This window comes from Dama dama, chromosome 20 (assembly GCF_033118175.1).
Source record: "Dama dama isolate Ldn47 chromosome 20, ASM3311817v1, whole genome shotgun sequence".
In the NCBI taxonomy this organism is placed as follows: Eukaryota; Metazoa; Chordata; class Mammalia; order Artiodactyla; family Cervidae; genus Dama; species Dama dama.
This window is the reverse complement of record NC_083700.1, coordinates 12868501-12881321: the sequence shown is the minus strand read 5'-3', so window position 1 is coordinate 12881321 and position 12821 is coordinate 12868501. Positions and strand designations below refer to the sequence as shown.

The 12821-nt window shown below is 36.5% G+C and overlaps 1 protein-coding gene across 1 annotated transcript; it reads left to right on the top strand.

Annotated features, from left to right (window-relative positions):
- Positions 1-8550: 8550 nt before the first annotated feature.
- On the top strand, positions 8551-9492 carry LOC133040082 (olfactory receptor 10K1). The gene has a single exon (XM_061119827.1). The coding sequence runs from the start codon at positions 8551-8553 to the stop codon at positions 9490-9492; it is 942 nt and encodes a 313-aa protein (XP_060975810.1).
- The last annotated feature ends 3329 nt before the right edge of the window (positions 9493-12821 follow it).

Sequence of the window (12821 nt, the reverse complement as noted above, 5' to 3'; positions counted from 1 at the left end):
AGTGGAGTCTCTATTTTGTACAACCCTCTGACTTTCCTGAAAGTAAGCTCTGCTGGCTTTCAAAGCCAAACAAACATTCTTGAGGTCATCATTCTCTTGTAAGGCCCCCGATTTGGGGCTCAGCTCAGGCTTCTTACTTCATATGGAGAATCTCTATGATTGTAATAATAATCTGTTTGTGAGTTGCACACTCAGGTCATCAGTTGTGATTCTTCTTGTGGTTGTGGTTCATTCTTTATATCTTTAGTTGTGGAAGATCTTTTCTGCTAGTTTTCCAGTCTTTCTCATCAATGATGAGATTATAAATACTGTAATTTTGGTGTGCCCATGGAAGGTGTTAAGTTCAGAGTCTTCCTACTCCCCATCTTGTCCAATCCACTCATAATGACTTTCCAATAAAAAAGATTCAGGTAGATTTAAGTCTTTCTTTCTATCTTTCTTTTTTTTGACAAAAAAGGTTTATTTGTCTATCAAACTGAAGTTCCACCCAGGACACTTTCATGAATATAAATTTGCCAACTTATCAACTCACACATATCATTTTGGGAAATGAGTACTAGTAAGAACCTTTTCAGAGCAGTCTTCACTTCCTTATTCCTCAATGTGTAGGCAAGTTTGAGTAGAGAGGTGATCACTATATAGGTCACTGCCACAAGCCGGTGTATGAGGAGTACAGGGATATGAACCTCAAGAGATAAATGAAGAACAACCATAGTGGACAATGACCACTATGAGGTGGAAGGACCAGGTGGTAAAGGCTTTACACCTCCTTACAGAGAGATCTTGAGGTTGGTGGAAACAACGAAGACATAGGAGATGAAGGTCAGCACTAAGGGAACCAGCAACTCCAGAATGCTGAGAAAGAAGAAACCATCTCCTTCAGATTGGTGTCTGTGCAGCCCAGTTTTATGACTGGGGAAATGCTACAGAAGAAGTGGTTGATCCGACCAGAGGCACAGAAGGGTACACTAAACACCAAGGTGTTGACAACCACAGAGATCAGGAAACCACAGAAGCTTGAGGCTGAAACCAACATGCAGGTGGCACAGCTTACAATGAGTGTGTAGTTGAGAGGGTTGCAGATGGCAGTATAGTGATCATAGCCCATCACAGCATTTACAAAACAGTTGGTATATGCCAAGCCCACAAAGAAATAGAACAGGGAAGTAACTATATTCTGAGAAAGAAATAGTATTGTGGAAAGCAGCTGGTCAGCATTTTGGTACAATGAGCAAGACGCAACAGGTTTCAGAGCAGGAGAAGACAAAGAAAAAGAAGTGCATAGGAGTGTAGAAAGCCTGATCCAAAGGAATGACAATCATGATGGTGGCTTTGGCCATTAGAGTGGTCAGGTAGACCAGGAGAAAAAGAAGAAGAGAAGGATCTGCAGATGTACAGCTTTGAGAAGCCTATATGGATGGACTTGGTGGTTATATTCTGGTTCTACCTCACCAACAGGCACTGGGAATTGAACTCAGACATCCTTACATCCAGAAAATAAAGAATACGGCAAAAGTGAGGTGCTTCCATGGAAACCACATATGCATTTCTGTACAAGGCTAATGATACTGGTATGAAAAAATTAGTAACAAGTTAAGCACACTAATAAAGGAAAGAGGCGAAAGCAGGAGGCATGAGAAGCAGTGACATAAGTTTTAAAATATTCCAAGTCAATGATATCTGAATAAGTTTATTTCTGTAAGTTGTTCTCATTCTTTGTACTATGATTTGCATGGAAGATTCATACAAAGCACATTAAATCAATAAGTGATTTTAAGCTTATCTCATGCAATCCTGCCATTTTATGGAAGAAGAAAATGATTTGCTTAATTGACACGTTAACCCAAAGCTAATGAAAGGAGTAAAATAATGAACTTAAGAAATCAATCAAATATAGACAAGGAAAAAGACATAAAAATCAATAAAACTAAAAGCTGTTTTTTTTAAAAAAATAAAATTGACAAAGTCTTAGCTAAATTAAGTAGAAAAAAAGAGAAGACTCATATAAAATAAAAGAAACAAAAGAGGAGACATTATAATGTATGCCTCAGAATGTTAAAAGGATAATAAAGGAATATTATCACCAACTGTGTACCTCTAAATTGGGTAATTTAGAAGAAATGAATAAATTTATAGAAACATTAATCTACTAAAAACTGTATCAAGAAGAAACAGAAAGTTTAAGTAGACAAATAACAGGTAAAGATATTAATCAGTACTCAAAAATCTCTCAATAAAGAAGAACCCAAGATCAGATGGTTTTGTGAGCTAATTTTACCAAGCCTGCAAAGAAGAATTGATACACACCCTTATTAAACACTTCCAAAAAATAGAAGAGGAAGGAACACTTTCAAATTTAAATAATGAGGTTAACATCATCCTGATACCAATACCAGATAAAGACAACAGAAAAACTACAAGCCAACATCCCTAAAGAGCATAGATGGAAAAATCCTCAACAAAATACTAGGAAAGTAAACACAAGAGAACATTACATTTATTATATTTTATTCTTAAGATACAAGGGTGTTTGAAGATATACAAATCAATCAATGTGCTGTATCACATTAATGAAATAAAAAGCATCATCAAATCAATATATGTAGAAAAAGTATTTGACAAAGTTCAACATCCAATCATGATTAAAACTCTCTCCAAATAGTTATAGAATTTACTTTGACACAGTAAACTTGGTAAATAAAAAGCCCACAGCTAAATAATAGTCAATGAAAGAAAATTTAAAGCTTGTTATCTAAGATTGGGTACAGTGGAAAGGATTCCCACTTTCATCACTCCTATTCAGCATAGTACTAGAAATCCTAGTCAGAACAATTAGACAAGGATAAGAAATAAAAGGCAACCCAATCAGAATGAGAAAAGTAAAAGTATTTCTATTTGCAGATGATGCAACCATATACATAGAAAACTCTTAACAATTCAATCAGAAAATGTGTATTGAAACTAATAAACAAATTTAGTAAAGTAGCAAGAAACATAATCAACATAAAACCAGGTATGTTTCTAAACATTGTCAATAAATTATCCAAAAAGGAAATTAAGAAAATAACCCCATTCATAATAGCAACAGACAGAATAAAATATTTAGGAATTAACTTAGCCAAAGAGGTGAAAAACTTATACACTGGTAATTGTAAAATACTGAAGAAGGAAATGAATGAAGAAACATAAAAGACATCTAACCAACAGATAAGTGGAAAGGCATGCAGCATTCACAGGCTGAAAGTATTGATATTGTTAAAATGTCTGTACTACCCAATGTGATCTACAAACTAAGTTCAATTCCTTTGAAAATCCCATAGATATTTTTTTAAAGAAATAGGAAAATAAAACCTTGAAATTAAATATAGACCCATAAAGGACACTGAATAGCCAAAGCAATCTTGAAGAACAAAGCTTGAGGTCTCACTCTTTAAGATTTAAAAATATATTACAAAACTACAGTATTCAAAATGGTATGCTATTGGCAAAATCAAACACATAGACCAGAGAAACTGAATAGAAAGCACAGAACTAAATCCATCCATTTATGGTCTATGCATAACTTGCAGATCTATAATTCACATTTAAATTTTTATATTAAGCAAAAAATTTTCAGAAAAATAAAATCAAATATGTAGTAATTATAAAAAGTAGGATCAATGTCCTAACTAGTATAAAAATCTCCTTTCCATTTGTGGATGATTTGTAAATAGGAAAAAGTAGACTCAAGTAACCAAGGGCAAGTTTCAACTTCTGTTTCTGTGTTTCCTGATAGAAGCAACACTCCTTGGAAAAAGAACACCTCTAAACTATGAAGCACGATATTATGTAAGTCACTAGAGGTAATAATGAAAAGAATCATTTCCACCCCACCCCTCCATTACATTGTTTCCCAGACTTAACATATTCTTGTTGGAGAATAGTCACAATACATTGTTTGCTAGTTCAGAGTATACACTGCTTTGAGTAGACCTATGGGGTTGCATCATGTGTTGTCACACAGGTGGTGCTTTGCCTGAGCCTTCAGTAAACCATTTAATTTTATATTATGACACCTATTTCTAAGTGATGTGTACATAGAGAAAGTCTGGTTTCTCAGTATTATTTACTAATTACAATGGTCTTACTGATTTGTGAGGTAATTAGTCAAAGACAAATTTTCCAAATATACATAGATCAATTTCAAAGATCTCCTTTCTGCCTCTTTGTAATATTTAACTCTTCCTATTCTAGAAGCAAGCTCTTTTTATCACTAAGGCATCTGACTATTAGGAAAAGTGAACCTCTATATCACTTGTCCTTTTTCAAAAGTGTCTTATTATTCCATGTAAACTTTATAAATTTGTATTGTTAGGTTGCTTTCACAATTTGTGCTGGAGTTTGGATTAGAATTATATTGATTTTGGATTAGCTTGGATGAAATTGACAACTATATATATCCAGTTATAGTAGTAAAAATTTGTAAAATAACAAGAAATTTAATGATAATGCTCAACTAGATTTTAACAAGACACTTGTCAAAAATTTAGATTTTTGCAGAACACTCCTATGTTCCTACTTAGAATTTCTATGAACAAGGACCTGAGAAGATAAATTTGCAGTTATACCCTCTTTTGACTCATAAATAAAGCCAAGACTCACTGGAAAAACATACTAGTTTCCTGACTTAAAATTCAATGAAAAATTTCCACTTGGTCTTTGCATTACAGGCTTAATTGTGGTGATTTCTCTTCAGAATCCCTAACAGATGGACTCAACTTCCTGTGAAGGCATGGGCCAATTATCCTTGTGGCTCCTACTCCCCAGGTTCCTCAGCTAAAGCTACCTTGTGACATTATTTTTCCATAATGACCTTAACTTCTAATAAACCCCAGGACAATGTCTTCAAGGCAATAGATTAAGCCTCAAGAGTCCAACAATCACAGCATATACTTCTAATAACCATACCCCATGTTGGTCACCAGAATTTCTAAAGATAAAGACTTTGCCTGGAGATGCTGAGAGTCCTTATGAACAGGGGAGGCTAGCTCTGTTGATACAGAGGAGAGCTTCTGTCTCAAGGCAGGTTCACACTCTTCTCCTGATATTTCTTCAAGTTCTGATCTTTGGCTTAGCATCCACTTGTCAAGGGGTCCTAGATCCTTAATAGCTGCTTCTGTCTGAGTTGAAAGGAGGAGAGCAATGTAGGTATTTATTGAGCAGTGAGAAATATTGACCTAGCTAGTCTGGGGCTTTGTGGGGTCTAAACCTTGGTGAGTGGTAGTATTGTCAACACCTCCTCCCACTGCAATTCTGGCAAGTGACAGGCTTAAGAAGGAAAACCAGGGTCTGCTTTTAACTCCAGGTACCAAGAGTGACTGAAGTTGGTTCACATAGTTCTTCAATTTTTCCTTAATGGTCAGACTGGGTCAGTTTTGCTCCCAGCTAGATCTCCTTTTTTTTTCTTTCTTTTTTTTTTTAAACTGGTTGCCTCATGAACTAAGTGAAACACATACTTACCGAACCTGCACTTCTCTATTTGCTGTGTACTTATGGATATGTTTTTAGCTATAATTGAAACCTGATACTTAAGCTCCATTTTAGTAAGACAATTCAGGATTTTCATGTGTATCTAAGAATACAAAAATTCCATTTCTTTAGCATCTGAGGCTGTGTACATGATTTCTCTTGGTTAATTGATTGATTAATATTTTCCCTAAGTATTTGAAAATATCAAATTTTTGCATCTGAAAAATTATAGATTTACCCCTCTTTGAGGTACCCAGTACCCTAGATTATTGGGTTAGTATTTAATTCTAAATTATATAAAAATTCCTTGAAGCATCTAAAGAGTTACAAATATAAATGCAGAAATGTCATCTTTAAGGATCATAACCTGAATTCCATCCCTAGGTTCTAAAATATCATAAGGGGAGTTTGGCCTGGCCTGGCAGTCACTCAGTCGTGTCCGACTCTTTGCAGCCCCACGGACTAGCCCACCAGGCTCCTCTGTCCATGGGATTCTCCAGGCAAGAATACTGGAGTGGGTTGCCATTTCCTTCTCCAGGGAATCTTCCCGACCCAGGGATTGAACCCAGGTCTCCTGCATTGCGGGCGGGCACTTTAACCTCTGAGCCACCAGGGAAGCCCAAGGTGGGGGGCGGAGTTTAGGGATCATCTAACTAGAGAGTTTTGCACTTTCTCAGGTGAAATGCCTCTTGAGGGTCAGTAATCAACTCTTAGCTTAAGTCAAAACTTCTACAGGATATTATTTTTAGAGGCTCTGTTTAAGTACTTTATGTTTATTACAGTTATTGCCTGGTTACATTTAATTTTAAAAATAAAGAAACTGAATATACATGTTAAGTACTTTGGCAAAGTCACACAAAACTATACCTGAAATATAGATCTCCAGTTGAGGCATCTTTAACCTTAATTTTACAGCCTGTGGGTTTTCAGCTGGAAGGTCTTTTTAATCTTCTACTCTTATATCTTTCTATCCCTAGTGCTGATATAACACACTGTAGTGACCTTTGATGTTTTCTTGGGCAGAGGGGCCTGCCTTCTAGGATATACTTTGCTAGGGGATCTCCGTACATCATGAAAAGGGCAAATATATCAATCACGTAACTCATTTAGGACATGGAGTTATACTAATAGTATAAAAAATGTCACCTAATTGAAATCAGCTGCCCTTATGAGTCTGAGTGATAAATGATAGTTTTTTGTTTTTTTTTTTGGTATTGGATAGATAACAGGTGCTCCTTCAGTATCAGATAGTTCTAACTTCTTTGGTCTACTCTATCATTTATACTCAGTGGCATGAGAATATAGTTAGAATTAGATATGGATTAGTTGACAGTAGATCCAGAAAAATCTTGGGAAAATGATAAGAAAATGATAAGCAGTGATCATAAATTGAGATTTTCCTCAGTGTTTCAAAAGAGACAGAAATCTCTCTACCCAGATAGGATATTATACAGAGAAACTGTCTCACTGGTTTGCAATTTCTTCATGTACAAAACATATATGTATTATATATTTAAGTATACACATCCATATATATGTATATAATGGCGATGTGCACGATATTTACATTATCTGTATTTATATGTAATAAAAATACCTCTACAGTTACAGAATGAAAAAAAAAATAGCTGTCATTTGTGTTAAGGGAGTTTAAAATCAGCATATATATCTTAATATGAACTTCAAGTAATTACATTTACTAAGTTTATGATCAATTTACAGTAATTGAGAAAGAAAAAAAACTTATCTTTTCAGAAATTTCCAATTACCTAACTTAAGGTCTAAAAAGTCAAGATTTGCTATTGTCATAAAAAAGGCAAAAACAAAAATTTCTGGTAGTAGATACAAGTAATTCCTCAACACAAAATGATGTAAAAGTTTAAATATACTGAAAACTGCATAAATGAAGGCTGGTTACAACCAATAAAATGCTAAATGATTTTGTACCCAAAAAGCATTCTGTTTGCTTCTTAGGCTTTGACAGTTGGGAAATACACCCTTGATAAAATTATTTAGTATAAGCCCTAAGAATGACTTTAAAATAGCAGTTTGCAAACTGGATGTAGTAACAGAATATTAAAAATGAATCTTATTGTCATAATGATATGAAAAATACATAAAACCTATGATTTGATTAGGAGATGTAATCCTGGAAAACTGTCCAATTGTCTCATTCTCTGTCACTCTGTATGACATTTTTGAAAAGCTCTATTTTTCTGAGGCATCTCAGAATGGGGAAAGTGAAGTGTGTTTAGAATGCCACAAAGTACATGAGATTCTTTTAAACAGTCTGATGATTCTTTTCCAAAAAAAGGATAAACTTTTCTTTAAATTTATGTTGTCTTCTGTTCCACTCTTGGCTCAGTGCTCTAGTTTGTGGAACTGCCGGCAATGTTCCTAATTAGTCTGTAAACATTTTTCTTTCTTTTTCATATTGTTTTGTCTATTGACACAAAATTTGACATAAAATTGTCATGATGAGTAACTGACATAAGGTATATGATAGTCTTACTGCATATCTTATAACAAGCTGTCAATGATACAAATCCCTCCCACACTTTTGCTCAGAGATCATCTAATTCTTCCTGTCCCTTCCCATTTTGTGGTTGCTTATCTAAAGTTCACATACTGTGCCTAAACATCTCATTCTTTATTCTAATTTCTGATCAAGCTCAGATAGCTGAAGTTTAACACGTTTTTCACTTTTGGAGAGCTGCTTTCCTTTAGCTTGTAGTGAGCAAGAAAAACACAGTAGTTCATAAGTAAAGCACAAGGGAAAAGTAATTTCAGATAATTCCTCAGTTCTTAGCTAGAGAGATAACATGTTCTTGGTCTTGGCAAAAAGTCTGTTAATTGTCAGTTACTCTGTCCCACATTTAGCCTTAATTCTTATTTTGGCAGGTATTTTTTGGAGGGAATCAATGAGTTCCATCAAACATCTGGAGATGCCTGCCACCCTCAGACTTTGTGCTGAGCTCCCAATGCACTTCTCCATCTCTGAATTCTGGCCTCTGGCTCTAGCTCTCCTGTATTGCAGTGACCATGGAGTGGGTCAATGAGACCTTGTTGAGAGAATTTGTCTTCCTCGGCTTCTCCTCTCTGGCTGGGCTGCAGTGGCTGCTCTTTGCTGTCTTCCTGCTCATCTACCTGTTCACCCTGGGTACCAATGCCATCATCATTTCCACCATTGTGCTGGACAGAGCCCTCCACACCCCCATGTACTTCTTCCTTGCTGTACTCTCCTGTTTTGAGACTTGTTACACCTTCGTCATTGTACCCAAGATGCTGGTTGACCTGCTGGCCCAGAAGAAGACCATCTCCTTTCTGGGCTGTGCCATCCAGATGTTTTCCTTCCTCTTTCTAGGTTGCTCTCACTCCTTTCTGCTGGCAGCCATGGGTTATGATCGCTATGTGGCCATCTGTAACCCTCTGCGCTACACAGTGCTCATGGGTTTTGGGATGTGTTTGGGACTTGTGGCTGCTGCCTGTGCCTGTGGCTTCACTGTATCACTGGTCACCACCTCACTAGTATTTCACCTGCCATTCCACTCCTCCAATCAGCTCCATCACTTCTTCTGTGATATCTCTCCTGTCCTCAAGCTGGCATCTCACCACTCTCGTCTCAGTCAGTTGGTCATATTCATGCTTGGTGTGTTTGTCTTGACTATTCCCCTGTTACTTATCCTGGTCTCCTATGTCCATATCATTTCTGCCATTCTAAAAATCCCATCCTCTGTTGGAAGATACAAGGCCTTCTCTACCTGTGCCTCCCATCTCATTGTGGTAACTGTGCATTATGGTTGTGCCTCTTTCATCTACTTAAGGCCCAAATCCAATTACTCTTCAAGTCAAGATGCCCTAATATCTGTGTCTTACACAATCCTCACACCATTGTTCAATCCAATGATTTACAGTCTAAGAAATAAGGAATTCAAATCAGCTCTTCGAAAAGCAATGGTTCAGATGTCATACCCTGTTAATTAAAGAGCTGGTTTTGTTTTTTCTTCCCCCATTTATTTTTATTAGTTGGAGGCTAATTGCTTTACAATATTGTAGTGGTTTTTGCTATACATTGACATGAATCAGCCATGGATTTACATGTGTTCTCCTTCCCGATCCCCCCTCCCACCTCCCTCCCCATCCCATCCTTCTGGGTCTTCCCAGTGCACCAGCCCTGAGCACCTGTCTCATGCATCCAACCTAGGCTGGTGATCGGTTTCATCCTTGATAGTATACTTGTTTCAATGCTATTCTCTCAGAACATCCCACCCTTGCCTTCTCCCACAGAGTCTAAAAGTCTGTTCTGTACATCTGTGTCTCTTTTTCTGTTTTGCATATAGGGTTATCATTACCATCTTTTAAAATTCCATATATATGCGTTAGTATACTGTATTGGTCTTTATCTTTCTGGCTTACTTCACTCTGTATAATGGGCTCCAGTTTCATCTATCTCATTAGAGCTAGTTTTTTTTTTTTTTAACTCTTCAGTTAATTGTAAGCCTTTTATGTGCCAAGCAAAATGTGCTTTCATATATTTTTTATTTAAATGTAGAATGTGCTGAAAAGACATTTTTCATATGAAAAGAATGGGACTCAAAGAAGTTAAGATATTCTGGTTATCTGCCATGAGTGATACTCTAAGAAGGCCATGCAGACATGAAAATATAATTCATTTATAGAATAAATTTCATTTTACTTCACTCTTGTAAAGATTAATCATTCAAAAACAAATATATCAGTTAATGAGAGCAAAGATGCACCCAAGCTATCTAGCTCAAAGAACAGAAGAAAAGATAACTATCTATTCTTACCCCTCCTGTTATCAGTTCTCCCTTTCCTGAAGACAACAGGTAACCTTGGTCCCTTTCATTCTACAACAAACTTTAGTGTCCCTTTTTGTTTCCTGATTCTTCCACTCCCAGCTCAATCTACATATTGAAATGGCTTTGCCTTCACTTGGGATTGTTCTGTCCTTTCCTTGTTGGAGATTGGAACCTTATTATGGAGTTTCCTTCCTATGTATGTTTATGCTATTTTAATATTATCCTATCGTAGCCCCCCAATTTATACCCTGAACGCTATACCTATCTATTCTCTTCAAGGCAGCTACTAACACTGAATAATTGCTGAAGTATCTCAAGTAATCTAAACAAAGGAGTTGAGTTAATATTAATAGGGTGAAGAGCATGAGTTTTCTAATGACCAGAAAATCCATGGAAAATTCTTTCAGTGACTTCACTTTCCATAGAAGATGATGTCAAGAATTCCCTGTTATAGCAAGGGTTTGTCACCTAATCCCTGCCTGCTTCTGTGGCATTATTATTTCTAACATTATTACTATCCATTTCTCAGATGTGCCTCATCATGAACTTTGAAGTTAGTGTATTATTTACTGGTCCTCAAAGTGAGACTATTCTGTGTTCTGCCATGGTTTCTCATGTGCTGCTTCTTCTCTGGAATAATAATAAAAAGGGGTAATGGAACCACTTCTAGGTGCATGGTTGCCTGTGTGGATGAGCTGACATTCACCAAGATAGGACATGAAGGTAGCTGAGCAGGTTTGGCAGCAAAAGATGGTAGAATAGGCAAGGCTATTGTACAAACATCCCTTTGGTTCCAGGCATTATATGAGGAACAGTGCAGACAAGGTCATGTTTAAAATAATGAATCTGAATTTCCTGAAGACCACAGATTTTAAATACAACATTGTCAACACTTCTTGGTTTTCTTCAATATTCTTTCATTGAAATGATTCTGAGATGAAATATAAAGGATTTTTTCCTTCAGCAGAAGGGTGGAAAATCTAAGCCATCAAGATCCCAGAATTTTATTTTATTTTTATCAGAGTAATTTTGCTTAGCCCTGTTCAATAGCTTGAATAGCCCTGTTCAATAGACTCCTTGACCACACTTTTTTGGTCATTACAGCAAATTATGCCTTTGTTCACAAAGGGATGGAGTAAGGTAACATGAAGGCATATGCATAAATCCATTCTTAATATGAATAACATCACTCAAAGAATAAACCATGTGTTTGGATTCCTGTGAAGAAGGCAATTATCACAAATTTCTATTTCAGATAATGTGGGATTAAAAGTTAAAACTCACTGGGCATAGACTTCAGTATTTCTTAACTCTAACAGAAAATCTTACAGTCTTACAGTGACAATCTTGAGGTCTTTACTCTGTGGCAATAGTTTCCTGAAGTACCTTGAATTTGATTTTTCCCTTGAAGCCATTTCTTGTTTTCAGAATCTTTGCTGGAGAGATTAGGGATAGTATGAGGAAGTTTTATTTTCAAGCCTGGCACTTTCTTTCGCCTTCCTAGAAATTTCTCATGAGTTTAACTAAATATTTTTTTCTGTATTCCAAACTATAAAATGCAAACTTTCCAAGAAAGCACATAAATGCTCCCCTTTGGTTGTTTGATTTTTGTTTTTGCAACCGCATGGACTGAGCCTTCCAAGCTCCTCTGTCCATGGGATATCACATGCAAGAATACTGGAGTAGGTTGCCATTTCCTCTCCAGGGGCTCTTCATGACCCAGGGATCAAATCTGTGTCTCCTGCTTGGCATTTATCCCTGAGCCACCTGGGAACCTTGTTTTGTCCCAAACTATATAACCACTTTCTCTCTGCCCTTCAGCTGCTTGCCATCAGCTGCCTCAAGGTTCTTCTACCTTTCAGTGACACATACCTAAAGAAATTGCAGATTTTCCTACCATCAACTGCAAACTCAATGCCATATTTTTAAGTTATAATATCACCTTGACTTTAGATAACAAATTCTGTTTTAGTTATTTATTACCATTTAACAAACTAGCCAGAAGTTGAGCTAAGATAACAACAGTTACTTATTTTACAAACAAATCCACTTGGCAGGCCTTCATGTAACAACTTGTATCTACTCTTTGTGAGGTCACCTTGGTTGGCCCAACTATGGCTGAAGGGTCATTTACAAAACTGCTCACTTATGTGGCTGGTTAGTTCATATTAAATGCGGATTGTGTGGAAATCTGGGGCTGTTCAGTCTTGGTTTCTTACCACAAGGATTTTATAAGGCTGCTTGGGCTTGCTCAAAACATGGTGCCTCTAGGAGGCAAGAGAGATCAAGGAGATCAAGATGGTAGAGTAGTAGAAAGCCCAGAGATAAACCCATGCACCTATGAGAAACTTATCTTTAACAAAGGAGGCAAGAGTTTACAATGAAGAGCCTCTTCAATAAATGGTGCTGAGAAAAATGGACTGCTAAGTGTGAAAGAATGAAATTAGAACACTTCCTAACACTATATACACACAAAAAAAAATGGATTAA

Bases quoted from the DNA above. Each gene is read 5' to 3' on its own strand.
- LOC133040082 (XM_061119827.1), top strand. From the start codon at position 8,551: ATGGAGTGGGTCAATGAGACCTTGTTGAGAGAATTTGTCTTCCTCGGC.